Genomic DNA, 14,936 nt, shown 5'->3' on the forward strand with positions numbered 1-14,936 from the left:
GGAGGCGCAGTGAGGGACCCGGCCCACGCCCCCGGGGCCGAGGCGCTGGGAGGGGCCCGAGGGGGACACGGCCCTGCCCGGGGCTGGGAGGGCCACCGAAGGAAATGGCGCCCTGCCCTCAGAGGGTCTGGGCGGGGGAAGCACACAGGGCTGAGGGCCCCCTCCTCCCTCGGCCTCACACGCCCCTGGGCCCTCCGGCCCCAGACACCTCAGGCGCCAGGTATTCAGGGGTCCCACAGAAGGTTTTCATGGTGGCCCCGTCACTGATGCCCTCTTTGCACAGGCCGAAGTCAGTGATCTTGATGTGGCCGTCTTTGTCCAGCATGAGGTTTTCCAGCTGTAGGAAAAGCCAATGTGTCAGGGACACAACGTATCTCAGGGTTTCCTGCCACCCCTGTAACTCCACACACCCCTGCCCTTCCCTGGAGGAGGCTGTGGCCTGGGGTAGTGGCAGCTGTGCCAGGGGCTCCAGGGGGGACCAGAGGTCACACCCCAGCACAGGGTTAGGCCCTCTGAGGCTCAGGGGGAGGCCAGACCCGGCACCTCCCCAGCGCCCCCTGCCCCCAGGGAGCTGGTAAAAAGCAGGGCAGGGAGAGACAGGAGCCAGGTCCTGCCCAAACTGCTTCCCTCGCTGCGGGCTGCGGCTGTCACACTTTGGACGTAAGGAACACTATCTTCCTTTCTCCTCTTTTTTCCTAAACTTAACACAAATGGGCACTTTAGAGGGCCTCTGCGTAACCTCCGCCAGGTCAATAAAGACCACCACTGCCCTCAGAAGCCCCCACGTGCCCCTTCCCTGTTATTACCCACCACCTCCTCCAACACAGAAAGAACTTTACTTCTCTGCTTTATAAAAATTTTTTCCACCTATATACACACTGTAAACGATACAGATTCACCTCATCTGTTCTGGCTTTGCCCTCAGCCTTAGCCCGTGAGACCCGCCCAGGCTATCGTGTGTGGCTGTAGTTTGTCCTCTTGAACTGCCGTGCAGAGTTCCATGGATACACCTCCGTGTGTTTTACCCGCTTTCCGACAACGGACACGCGGGTTGCTTCCAGTTTGGGGTCAGTGTACACAGTGCTGCTAGGAGCATGTGCGTCCACGTTGAGATGGACACAGGCACCTGTTCCCGCGCATGCTCCTAGGGCAGAATGACTGTCTCACAGGGGACACGTGTGTCTGGCGTTGGTGGGCTCGGCCGGGCCACCTTCTAAAGCGCTTGGACCAACCGACACCCTCTGGCTGCACAGCAGGAAGCCTGGAAGGGCCCCACGCAGGGCCACCTGCTGTGGAACCACCACCTTGGGCCTGGGTGGGAGGCTCAGCTCCGAGAAGGACAAGACAGACAGACCCTCCATGGAGGGGGACGCTCAGCAGACGGGCAGAAGGCCGGTGCGCGGCCGGCGCGCTCACCTTGATGTCCCGGTACACCACGTCCCGCGAGTGCAGGTACTCCAGGGCTGACACGATCTCCGCGCCATAGAAGCGGGCCCGCTCCTCCGTGAAGACGCGTTCCCGGGACAGGTGGAAGAACAGCTGCCAGCAGAGGAGACAGGGGAGGTGAGACCCCGGCCCAGGGGCGGGGAGGAGGGGACCGTGTGCGGCCCCGGCACCCAGCCCAGTGACGAGGTGACGCCTGCCCCACAAACCGGCGAGTGACGGCAAGAAAGCCCAAGTGAGGGGCAGTGAGTAGAGAAGAACTCACGTGAGCCAAAAAAAAAAAAAAAAAGAAAGAAAAGAGAAAGAAAAAAAGAGCAAGGGATAAAGAGCGAAGGATAGACACCAGGCGCTGAGTGGAGTGAGGCGGGAGGCAGGAGGGGGGAGGCGAACGAGGAGCAACAGCCAGGAAGCAGAGGACCACGACTCAGGAGCAAGTGACAAGCTGTGAGACCAAGTGGGAGAGGTGAAGCCAGTGAGCGACCCCTGCGTGGAGAGAGAAGGGTGTGAGGGACGAGCAGCGGGTGACGGGTGAGCGACGGCAAGTGGCTGAGGGCTCTCATCAGGAGACCACGCTGACAGCAGAAGAGTGGGGGTCCTGACCCGCAGACGCTTTCTCTGTGGCCTTTAAGAACGTCCTTGTAGCGCTGTTGGCCAACCACCCACACAGCCCTCTGCACAGCTTTCTGGACCTCAGTTTGCATCCTGCCTACCAACTCACTAGCTGTGGGAACTTGGACAAGTCACTTAACTGCTCTGAGCCTGTTTCCCCTCCTGCACGACAGAAATGGTGATGCCTGCCTCAAGGGGAGGGGGGCGGATGGAACAAGATGACACCCACTAAGTCTCCCTCTGCCCCCCACACCCAGAAAGGCAGCCTGGGGGCAGCCGCAGCTCACCTCGCCACCGTTGGCGTACTCCATCACGAAGCACAGGCGGTCGTGGGTCTGGAAGGCGTACTTCAGCGCCTGTGGGGAAGGAAGGCGGGATAGGAAGTGGGAAGAAGGAGGGCTCTCCGCTCGGCCCTGGGAGGCAGGGGCGCTGCTGATTCTGCACATACACCCCTCACCCTGGCTCAGGCCGTGGGAATCAGGCGGCCAGGTTCAGATCTCAGCTTCACCTTTTGTGGCGTATGAGTGAGCTCATGCCCTGACAGCAGGGAAAGGGTTACTGTGCTCAACGATCCTGTCTTCTGCCTTCAACTAGGCCTCCAAGAGGCACAGCCAGGGGAGAAACTATGTTCTGAACAACCAGAGCTGTTTCACATCTCTCCTCCTCCCATGTTACAGTCAAATGGGTTAACACACACACACACACACACACACACACACACACACACACACACACACACACACACACACACACACACACACACACACACACACACACACACACACACACACACACACACACACACACACACACACACGAGGTTTGCTGGCTGGGAGTTGGCAATGGCTTGGGAGCCAACCCCCAAAACAGGCTGGAAAAGCGATCTGCCGACAAACAAGTAGTTCTCAAACTGCGTTCTAAGGAGCGCTACAGAGAGTTCCTAAGAGGACCCTTAGGTGACCCCCTGCTCACAACAACTCTACTGCTCCCTGTCTTCTACACTGAAGAACCTCGTAAGATTTCACTTGAACAAGTGCTTTGGCTCAGTAGGACACCTGGCCAGCAAGTGAGCTAGAGAAACAACCTGTAAGCCATCTTCAACCTGGTCCATTCAACTGATGGCTGCTGGCCTTGATGGAGACTGTAGCCAAAGAGGTGTCTGCTCAGTCTAAGTTGATAGGCAGCACAATAATAATACATCTGCTCCTAGGATTACCTCTTAAAACATAAAAAAATAACGTTCCCACTCCGACCAGCTGGACAAAGCGCCTCTAACCCATGAAGACAGCAGCCATGCTCTCCTGGGGCCATCTTATAACCTGGTAGCATCAATCGGCCGAGGTGCTGACATGAAGGCACCATCTGTGAAGAAGCTGCCACCCCTGGTGTCTTGGTTCAGGCTGCCCAGAGAGCCCACAACACCGTGCCCCAGCCATCTGGCCAACACCAAGTCTGTTCTTCACAGTGGCAGGGGTCAGGCTCTTTCCCTGAGCTCTGTCCTAGGGGGTCGGCCTGGAGGCCCCACAGGCAGGCGAGGCCCTGCCTGGGACAAGAGTGCTACTCACAGTGAGGAACGGGTGCCTGGTGTTCTGGAGGACCCGGCTCTCGGTGACCGTGTGGGCGACTTCATCCTGCAGACAGAGGCTGGGTGAGGGGCTGGAGGGCACCACCACGTCGGCCACACACCCCCCCACCACTTGAGATGGGGGAGCAACATCTTGGTGATATCCAGTTCCATTCCTAGTCAATACACAGACAGAACGGCAGGAGCAGAATGCTTCCATTCACAAGCCCTGATGAAACATCAGGCCCAGGCAAGCACACTCCGTGGCTCGCTCTCAGAACCATAAGGCGAGAAGCTGACGGTGACTTCACAAGGGAGGATCCGGCTATCACCACCTGAACCCATGGTCAATTCTGACATCCTTGGTGGGGGGGCGAGGAGACATTTTGAGACCCCTAAGGTGATGCCACAGGCCACGGGAATCACCACCTATAAACGTTCCTGAAGGACCTGGATCTAATCAGGACTCTAGGCTGTGAGCAGCGGTTCTCCACGTGTGGTCCCCACGCTGGCAGCATCAGCGTCGCCTGGGAACTTGGAAAAATGCAAATTATCGGGCCCCCTCCTCGGACCCATGAATCAGAAACTCAGGGGGCGGGCCCAGCACAGCGTCACAGGCCCCCCGCTCCCAGGACTCTAACATGGGCTTGAGTTTGGTATCTGAGTGCACGGCAGTAGCCCAGGGAGCTGCAGTGCCCAGACACTGGCTCTCCACGGGGCGAGTCTGTCTCCAGGGGATAATGTAATAACATCGGCAGTAATGTCAAAGAACATTTTTGACGGTCACAACTCGGGGTGGAGGGGTGCCCTGGTAGAGGCCAGGGGTGCTGCTACATGTCCCTCAGTGCACAAGGCTGCCCCACAGCAGAGAATGGTCTGGTCCAAACGTCAGTGCTGAGGCCGAGAAAGCCTGCCGTGGACCGATGACACCAGGGATTGTTAATTCTGTTGGATATGATCACAGTACCATGATTATAGTCTTTAAAATCATCATCTGTTAAAAATACACATCTAAGTAGGTATGGCTGAAAACCTGTGATGTCTAGGACATGCCTTAAAGTACTCCAGAACAAAAAACGAGCAGTGCAAAGGTAATGAAACAAGACTGGCCAAATGTTAGTTAATGTTGAAGCTGATGACTGCTAAATGGGAGTCCATTATATTTATTTTTCTTTAAAAAATTTTATGTATGTTAGGAATTTCCTATTTTAAAAACTTTAAATAAGGAAAAAAAGGAATAGAACTCCATTCCTGGCCCAGCCTCCTCCTGAGACACCCTGAGCCAAGCCCCACCCTTGTGGCCTCCCCACAGGCCCTCTGCCGCCACAGGGGCTTCCTTCAGGCCTGACAGCACCTGCTGGGTGAGGCCCCAGCCACACTTCCTGGTGCCCAGAGGGTGGGGGACTCAGCAGGCAGGGCCCCACTCTCTGGGCCTCAGGCTCCCCTTCTCTGGGGACTCACAGGACTGAGCAATGGGTCTGGGTTGGGGGACACAGCAGCAGACCCGGGAAGCGTCCCGCCCAGTGCGTGCTCCTGACCACCGTCGGGCTCCGAACTGTGTCCCCCACAGCGGCCAGCCCGCAGCAGCCCTGGGAGGGCCCACCTTAGCGATGATAACCTCCTTCCGCAGGATCTTCATGGCGTAGTAGCGGCCGCTGGCCTTCTCCCGCACCAGGATGACTTTGCCAAAGGTGCCCTTGCCCAGGAGCTTGAGATAGTCGAAGTCATTCATGGTCTGCCCGGGATGGGGAGAGAGTCGGACAGTCAGTGCTTGGCACGTGGCCCATGGGAAGAAATTTTAACAAAGAAAAGGGAAAAATCAAAGGACACTGTTGCCAAAACGCTCAGGCAGGAGCAGGAAGGGAGGCTCCGGGCAGCAACTGTTTGTTCTGAAGTGGCCTTCAGACCAAGGCTCTCCCACCATTCGGCTGAGCCTAGGGTTCTGACGTGGGGGTAGACGGGTCTTCACGACCCCCCGGGATAAGGCTGCCCCTCACCCTGTGGGCCCAGAGCAGCACCGGGGCATCCACAACCTGAAATCACCCAGTCTACAGGGCAGTCAGGAAGTGTCCTGGCCGGGCCCGTGCTCTCGGTGTGGGAATCAAGGGCGGCAGGGCCAGGCTTGAGAGGGAGAGGGGTGCTCACTGACCGGCAGGCCCCAACCACTGGCCACCTGCCTTCCCAGCACTTACCACCTTGGCCCGCGCCTTGCTAGCTGCCACTTCCATCTCCTCGGCTGCAGAGGAGTCGCTGGGAGAGCCACACTTGTAGTCCATGGGGTCCTCCCCCGGGCCCCGCTGCTTGAGGCTGTTGGCGACCATCTGGATGGCCTGCATCCACTCCTCCCTGTGCGGGGACACATCCCGGGAGCTGAGAGTCCTGGGGCGCCTGTGCCTCGGGGCAGGAAAGGCCGAGCCCCACGCCCCACGCCCCACGATGGACGATGGACGAGCAAATGGCCAAGCACCTTCGGGCATTTTGTTGAGATGTGTCTGACCTAGTGGAGCTGGAGGGACCAGACTGAAATCTGACAGACCCTCTGGCTGTGGTGGGCGGGACAGGGCAACAGCAGAACAAGGACAGAGACCATCTGTGTCCCACAAGGGGCCGGACCTGAGGGCCACCTGAAGTCAGGCAGCAATTACGTGACAAGAGGGCAGACGGCCTTTCTTCACAGCCCCTTGAAAATAAGCCGCCACCCTGAACCTTGAACGAGAGAGAGACAGTGCTCCTCTGAGTCCCTGAGAACGAATGACAAGCTCATGTGCACAAGTGACCAGTGTTTTGCAAAAGAGAATCAAGAGCAGAAGGAGGCATTCATTAGCCAAAAAAGCTGGAGATCTTCAAGGCAAGAGCTGACCGACATGACTCCCTGGAGGTGCCCGTCTGCTGGGAGGACAGGTCAGGGACCATCTGGTGGGGCAGGGACGGGAGAGAGAAGGTGGCGGACATGGAAGCAGGTCCCAGCAGAAGGCAGACGGGTTTAAGAACAATACACTAGTTGTGTCACTCATGATCTAGAACTTGTTGGGAAAGAATTTTCTTTTGATACTTGCAAAAGTTCTTTCTGTAGAGAGGGAAAATGCATCTAGAAGAAAAAAGTAAAAAAGACCACACACCAAAAAGAAAACAATATGAAGCTGCTAAACGATACTAAATTGTCCACACCTCCCCATTATTTTGGACCCACCACACAATTGTAGGTGGCTGAGCCCAATATTTGTTGAACCCCCTATGGATTTTGCTTATGTCTATAAAAGCCACGTGCACAGTTCTGGCTGAGCTCCGTGCCTCGCTGAGCAAAGCAGCAACCAAGCCGATGGGTCCCAGTTCACACCTAGAAGCTCCGCCTGTCCAAGTGGCGTCACTCACGTGAGATCACGCTTCCTACGACAGATGCATGTGTACCACGAGCACAAGTATCAGGTGCTGGCACACCAGCCCTCCCCAAGCCTGAGCAGAGTCTGAGGGCCCCACAAGCCACATATGTCCACACCCCCGCACAAGGCCAGGGATTTGGTCTGTTCATACATGGTGTGAGCCAGCACCCCGGCGGGTACTCGGTAAGTATCTGGGGAATGACTGGCAACCCAAACCCCGAGCGGCCCCAAGCCCAGCGCACACCCAGGCACAGCAGTGCGAGCCTCTTCCCTCCTTGACCCACTGCCTCAGGTTGGCATTTCTCAACGCGTTTTACCCATGCCCTCTTTGGAACAAATAACAGTACAAATCCCTATCCCTATGTTAATATTCCTGTTTTTTAAAAAAATAGGGGTAGGAGGAGCATATCCTGTGGCTTTATCCGATCATAACTGTCCTCTTAGAAATTTTAAAATGTTGACTTTGGGTATATGACCGTGGACGGAAAAAAAAAAAATCACCGATCTCCTAAGACACGCTGAATATACTAAAAAGAAAAAAATACGTATATACTTCACATATAGAGATCTCGAGGGACTGTCACATAGAAAAAGCAACTTGCAGACCAAGACATGTAGTGTGCTATCATCTTTGTTTGTCAGGGAGAACGCAGTCCATCAACAGGACCTGAATGAACGAGAGGCTGGAGCTTCCACACCGCGGGAGGGAGCACCGGAAGCAGCTCTGTGGGGCCTCTCTGGGCAGCAGAGCTGGGGCTCAAACAGCAACTCTGCCACCTGGGCAAGCCCAGGCCTCCCAGCTCGCCCCCTCCTTGGTACACTGGGCGCACTGAGACGCTAGCGAGCTGCTGTGTGCAAAGCCTGCACCCAGAGAAAGTGCTTGACTCAAGGACGGGGCTAAAGACACTGGTGAGACCTGGACCCATCCCATCTGGAGCCAGAACCCACGGAGATGCAGGAGGCTGGTCGGGGGTAACTCTCCCGCTGCCCGACAAGCTCCCAATCCTGTTCCAACTGGACCGAGGTGGCAAGGTTGCAGCACTCAGAATTTCAGAGAAAAAGCAAGGGCCTCCGTCCAGGATACTCCTCAAGGGTTTGCAACATGGTGTCTGGGGCAGAGGGGAGCTCCTACCCAGGGCCGGGGCTAACATGCCTTCCACCCCTCAAAGGAGAGCCCCCAGGGGAAAGAGCCTCCTGCCCCGAGGGACACGCGGAGAAAAATAACGCACACCACCGCATTCCATGCTCCTCAAGGGGGCTGGCGGGGGAGGGGCCGTGCTTCTGATGAGGAAACTGAGGCGCATGGAGGTGGAGTCACCTGCGGAGGTCACGAGGCCACGAGGCAGCGGAGTTGAGCCCCGTGCCTGGGCTCCCCCCGGCCCCGGCACCACACTGCCCGCCCTGACGAGCTGCAGCTTCCTCCCAGACCAGGCCCACCAGGCCCCAGAGGATCAAGCAGGGCAAACTCGCGGGAAGGCTCAGGGAATAAGGGCCACCGTGCCGAGGAGCCCAGAAGCGGGCGAAGGAAAGCCGCCTGTCGGGGGTCCTGCCCCTTCCTGGAGGCAACACCGGGCAGGCCACTTGACCTTCCGGTGCCTCAGTGGGCTGACACGTGGAGCGGGGACCAGAGGGTCGTGTGAGGGAGCACACGATACAAAGCACTCAAGACAGTGCCAGGCACAGAGTAAACACCTCAAGGGATTATGAGAATTCACCCAGCCAGCCTGCAAATCCCTCCCGAGTGTCTTCTATGTGACAGGCCTTGTTCTGGGTGCTGAGGGTGCAGCAGGGAACAAGCCCCATTGGGGCTCCAGGCCTAAGGGAGAAGACAAGTATGTCAAGGCTCCAAGGCAGGGGCTGGAGAGGAAGCCCCTTCTCAGAGGGCGGTCAGGGAAGGCCGCTCTGAGGAGGTGGCATGTAAGCCGGGACCTGGAAGACGCCCCTGGAACGTGGGACATCCCCAGTGCCAAGAACAGGGACTTAGCTGTGAAATAAATGAAATGGAGGGAAGGAGGTAGGCCTGCGAAGTGCCAAGAGGGAAAAGAATACAGGCAGAGTGACCAGCGTGGCCAAGGGCCCGAGAAGGGAGCCTGGGGTGTCTGTGGAAGGCACGGCAGGCGCCAGCATGTCTGGAGCCAACAGAGAGAGAGGAATGGAAGGGATGAGGGTAGGAGGGAGGACCAGCCACACGCGGCTCCACGAGCCACTGTGTGAGGGATTTATGTCTTGATCCTTAACATCACAGAAAGTCCTGGAAGGGTTTATCAGGGGGGTGACAGGATCTGATGTCGGCTGTAAGCAGGCGGCAGCTGCGTGGGGTACGGACTGGGAGCCGAGACAGGAAGCACGAGGAGGCTACGGCAGGACCGAGGCGGAAGGAGCCGTGGGCACAGGAGACGGAGGAGAAAAAGGCACCAACAAGCGCGATTCCACGGGGCGCCCAGGCCAGGCGCATCCACATCCACGTCCTCTGCGTTCCTCACGACAGCCAGGGAACTGAGCCCCACGGAGGAAGCGGCACAGTGGCTGGTCTGACTCCAGACCCTGGGCCCCAGCCCTGGGCTACCCTGCTGAGCAGAACGAACTGCACCCTGGAGGGAAGCTCGGTGAACTGGGGGTGGCCGAGCTGTCCTTAGTGCACAGGCCTGTCCTCGTCACAGCCTCAGAAATAACAGCTGACTGCTGGTCTAATGGCAGAGGGGGACCTCTCTCCCTAACAAGGGCCCTCCTCTGAACCAGAGGGGTGTTCACAGCTGGAGGGCATCTGGGGTCTCCCTCTGTTCAGACACTCTCAGATGGGCTGACTTGGCTGACCCAGGTCCAGCCCTGCCTGGTAGGGAAAACCCAGGCCCTTCAGATCTTCTTCTTTCTTTTATCCTGTAACTCTCTGTGCCTCAGCTTCACCATCATTATGCCTCTTTAGCAGGTGAGGAACTCCCTCCTAGAAATGTTGTGAGAATAAATGAGTTAATACATGTAAAGACGTTAGAGTAAGGTCTGGCTCAACAGAGCATTAGTTCTAATTATTCTTTTATTCATTCAACAAACATTTACTGAACACCTAGTTATATTCCCGGCACAAATAAATAAATAGGAAATGTCAGGAATTCCCTGGTGGTCCAGTGGTTAGGACTCCGCGCTTCTACTGCAGGCCCCTGCAGGGCACGGGCTCAATCCCTGGTTGGGGAACTAGGATCCCGCAAGCTGTACTGCATGGCCGAAAAAAAAAGAAGAAAAAAGAAAATGTCACACCAGGTAGGATAGATGCTATGAAGAAAAATAAAGCAGGGTAAAGGTAACAGTCATGGAAGGCAGAGCAGGACACTCTGAGAAGGTGGCATTTGAGCAAAGACCTCACAAAGTTAGAAAGAGAACTGTAATGATATCTGGGGGAAGAGGATTCTAAGCAAAGGAAACAGCAAGTGCAAAGGTCCTGAGGTAGGAAGTGTGCTTGGCATGTTTAAGGAACAGCATGGAGACCAGGGTGGCTGAAGTTGACGGAATTGGTGGTAGGAAATGATTCTGGAGAGGAGGCCAGATCATGTACGACTCTGTAGAATAGAGCATCGACTTTGGAGTTTACTCCAAGTGGAACTAAAAGCCACTAAGAGTTCTAAACAGAGAAATTACAAGATAAGGTTTACATTAAAAAGATCACACTAATGTGATGCACTATTAAGTATACCTGCCAAGACCAAGGGTCTGCAAACTTCTCCTGGAAAGGGCCAAATAATAAATATTTTAGGCCTTGCAGATCACACAGTCCCTGTCACAGCTCAGTCACTACTCAATTCTGCCACAGGACAGCAAAAACAGTCATAGATAATTGGTAAATAAATGGGTGTGGTATGTTCCAATAAAACTTTACTTATAAAAATAGGAGGCCAGGGACTTCCCTGGTGGAACAGTGGTTAAGAATCTGCCTGCCAATGCAGGGGACATGGGTTCGAGCCCCGGTCCGGGAAGATCCCACATGCCGTGGAGCAACTAAGCCCGTGTGCCACAACTACTGAGCCTGCGCTCTAAAGCCCGCGAGCCACAACTCCTGAGCCCACGTGCCACAACTACTGAAGCCCGCGCACCTAGAGCCCATGCTCCACAACAAGAGAAGCCACCGCAATGAGAAGCCCACACACCGCAATGAAGAGTAGCCCCCGCTCGACACAACTAGAGAAAGCCCACGCGCAGCAACAAAGACCCAATGCAGCCAAAAATAAATAAATTAATTAATTAAAAAAAAAAAAAAAATGAGGCCAGGCCATAGGTTGCCAACCTTGCTTCAGACCTTATTTCTGGTTTACAGGAAATACAGGCACAGAGGAACAAAGAAAACAGTGCCAAAAAGCAAAAATAAGACACATCCAGAGTATGGGACATCCTACAAGACAACTAGTCTGGCTTGTCAAAAAAAATTAATGTCATGGTCGGGGAAGAAAGACAAAGGCTGAACTAGATTAAAATAGGCCAGAGACAACATGTACCTTGGTTTTTCAAATCCTGGTCTGAAAAACAACATTTTGAGGACAACTGGGGAAATTCAACTACGGCACAGATCTAGAGAGGATGTTAGTAAATACATATTATCGATGATCGTCTCAGGTATGATAAGGACACCAGGATTCTGTAGAAGAAAGTCCTTATTCTTAGGAGATGCCTGCTGATGTATTAAGGAGAAACGCGTCACAAAGTACGAACAGAAGTTCAAGATGCAGCATAAAACACAGCCAGATGAGGCAAACATGGCAGATGTTGAATTGCTGAACCTAGGTGCAGGGTATCTAGCTGCTCATTTACGATACTGTTCTTTCAACTGTTCTGTCCACCTGAAACAACAAGGTGGGGCAGGGAGTAGGGGAATCGCTGTAGGTGCCCCGGGGAGAGCCGCCTGTGGGAGAAAGCGCACAGGCCGCTGCAGCACCCAGGCAACCACCAGTCAGCAGCGTGGCCCCTGTCGGTCCTCACCCCGCCCCCGCCCCTCCCCAGGCTCAGGCCCGGGCAGGGCGGTGAGGAGAGCCATGAGCAGAGCAGCCTCCCTCTTCCAGGTTTCTGGCTCACACCTTCCCTGGGGTTAAGGTCAGCAATCTGGGGTTTGGTCTCAGAGCAATCCTATCAGATTTCTTTCCAGTGGCAGTGGCAGGTACGAAGAGAAGGAGGAAGCTGGGGGCTCTCTAGCCCGCACAGTCTTAGTAAAGGGATTCTTCCCCACGCCAAAGAGCACGGCATCTTCCTATAATGGAAACTACAGCAGGTCTCTTGCCTACTAAAACGTTTTGCCAGCTCCCCACTGCTCCTTCTCCAGGCTTGCGAAGTGTGTGCCAGGTACTGCTGAGCCAAGGGCTTCCTGTTTATCATCCCCCTGAATCTTTTAGCAACCCTGTGACAAACCCCAATTGATTCACTGCTTGCCAAGCCCTGTGGGGACCTCCATCTGGAGTCCAGGCGCCAGCTGAGCTTGCCAGCTTCAAGGCCTCCGCTTCCCCTCTTCCAAGACCCCTGGCCCTTGATTCTTTAGTGATGCTTAACCCTCTTGTCTCTGGAATGACAAGCTGCCTCGCCTCCAGGCCTTTCACATGCTGGTCCCTTTTCCTGAAGCCACCTTCCTCTTCCTGTCTCCATGGCCAACTCCTACCCATTCCTCAAAACTCAGCCCAACACCTAGACCCTATACACCTACCGGTCTCAATTTGCTTTTACTGGCAGTCCATGCTTCTGTACCCAGTTTTCACCTGAGTAACACCTCAGCGGGCCTGAGATGGTCATCCTGTTCCCCATGGTGGGGCAGCTATATTTTTAATCTTGGGAAGCTTTGCAATGACAATTACAGTATAGATTACAGTAATATGTCTTATGATACTGTTTTGTGTATGCTCTAGAAATGCACTGTCCATAAAGGTAGCCACTAGCCATATGGGGCTATTTAAAAATTTAAGATAATTAAATAAAATACAAAATTCCATTTTCAGTCTCATTAGCCGCATTTCACATTTCAAATGCTCAACAGGCATATGTGAGTAGTGGCTACCCTCTTGGACACCACAGCTATTGAACGTTTCTATCATGGCAGAAACTCCTCTTGGACGGCACTGTTTTAGGGTTTTCCAGAGGATCAGCTGAATCCTCACCCCACAGACAAGCTAAAGGAATATTTCTCAAAGTGAAGGCCAAAGGGACAAAGTGAGGGAAAAATATTTGCCACTCATTACAAAGATCTAAGCTCTCTTATAAAGAGCTTTCAGAAATGAATAAGCAAAAGACCAAGTACCCAAAAGAAAAACAGACAAAGGATATCAACAGACAGTTCAGAAAGAAAAACTCACATGGCCCCTGAACACACGAAAGGACACTCAAACTCACCAAACGTTTGGTAAAAATCCAAGCGTTTGAAAACACAAGGCTGTGAGGACACTCTTAGACATGGCCTAAAAGAAGCATTTCTCAAAATTACAAATGCATATTCCCCTGTGACCCAGCAATCCCACATCTAAGAATTCATCTTACAGATTTAACTACAAGTATGTCGAACAAGATAAGCACAAGGTACTGCTTATCTAATTATTGCTTATCTAATTATAATTATCTCATTATTCTAATGAGCCCAAAAGGCTGAAACAACCCCAGTCACCATGAATAAAGAACTGTTAAACAAACTCGGGGACACAGACATGCAGCTGTTAAAAAAAAAAATGCAGCAGCAGCAACTCTATATATACTGAAGCAGAGTGAGTCCCCAACATACATTAAATAAAAAGCGAGTTCAGAACAGTTTGGGTACAATGCCATCTTTTGTGTAAAAAGAAAAAACAAGGGGAGCAGGGCACCGAAGTCCTATCTGAGTGAGCTCGTCCGCGTTCACAGTGAGCAAGCTCTTACAGGACACATAAGAACAGCAGTTAACTTGCAGGTCGGGGACGGGGGGCTGCAGTGAGAGTGAAGCTTTCACTAGACACCTCCTTCTGCTGTTTGATTTCTCAACTAGGTGAATCTGTATCTCTTCTGATTATTAAATTGATCTTTTAAAAAACTGTCTCTGGACCACCTGCCTCAAAATCAATGGAGATGCTCATTAAAAATGCGGCTCCCTGACCCTCTGCAGATCTCCAATCAGAGGTCCCGAAGTGGTCCAGAGCTCCTCACTGTTAACAAGCCCCCCCGCGATTCCAATGCAGCCCCTAGTCTGAGGACACGGGGCGGTGTGGGTGGGAGTCTGAGGGCTGAGAAGCCCTGCACGTCCTAGCTGGCAAAAGGGCTGAGATGGGAAACTCCTAAGGAGGGGCTCAGGGCAATCTGTCAATCTGCGCCCCTTCTCCTCACACAGAGCCTGGCCCCTCTCAAAGGGCCGCCACACAGAGGCCCAGACTTGCCTCTCATCCGGAGAGTCTACATGGAAGGTCCTCTCGATGACTGTGGTCCACTGCAGGCAGCGTATGACGAAGGTGTTGGGCCGCGGTCTCTCGGTCTTCATCAGCTGGCATTCTGCAGAAGAGGGATGTGAGCAGGGAGGGTAAAGGGACAGCCCTGCCAGTCTGCACCCCACATTCCCCAAGCCACCTCCCGTGTGCCAGCCCTACGACACTCTAGTGACCGAGACAGCCCTGGCCTCGCCCCGCAGGGCTCAAGGTCCAGTGTGCGTATGTGGAGGGGAGACAGACCCTCCAGTGATGGCTCAGTGGTCAGGGCTGACCGGGGTGGGGAGCCCAAGAGGCAGCCAACCCAGTCCAGGGGCTCAGGAGGCTTTCCCTGAGGACGGGGCATCTCTGCATTGAGCCCTGAAGGCAGAAGGGTGTGTCGTGTACAGAAGCCTAGAGGTGAGAGAGGGCCCAGCTTACTTAGGGAAGAGCCAATGCCGTGTGAGGCGGGGAGAAGTGAGAGACAGGCTGGAGAGGTGAGCAGAGGCCAGCCTGCGGGGCTCAGGGGGCATGGCGAGGAATCTGGACTTTGTC

The 14,936-nt window shown here is 54.4% G+C and overlaps 1 protein-coding gene across 8 annotated transcripts in view; it reads right to left on the reverse strand.

Annotated features, from left to right (window-relative positions):
- AKT2 (AKT serine/threonine kinase 2) overlaps window positions 1–14,936 on the reverse strand; it is a 51,367-nt gene that overhangs the window by 7,316 nt on the left and 29,115 nt on the right. For all 8 annotated transcript variants that reach the window (XM_057533945.1, XM_057533944.1, XM_057533940.1 and 5 more), the window contains 7 exons: window positions 14,358–14,469; window positions 5,809–5,962; window positions 5,220–5,351; window positions 3,618–3,683; window positions 2,340–2,408; window positions 1,417–1,539; window positions 209–337 (listed from right to left, as the gene is read on the reverse strand). In XM_057533945.1, the coding sequence (XP_057389928.1) occupies window positions 209–337; window positions 1,417–1,539; window positions 2,340–2,408; window positions 3,618–3,683; window positions 5,220–5,351; window positions 5,809–5,962; window positions 14,358–14,469 (785 nt within the window). The remainder of the gene's footprint in view (window positions 1–208; window positions 338–1,416; window positions 1,540–2,339; window positions 2,409–3,617; window positions 3,684–5,219; window positions 5,352–5,808; window positions 5,963–14,357; window positions 14,470–14,936) is intronic.

This window comes from Balaenoptera acutorostrata, chromosome 19, assembly GCF_949987535.1.
Source record: "Balaenoptera acutorostrata chromosome 19, mBalAcu1.1, whole genome shotgun sequence".
NCBI lineage: Eukaryota > Metazoa > Chordata > Mammalia > Artiodactyla > Balaenopteridae > Balaenoptera > Balaenoptera acutorostrata.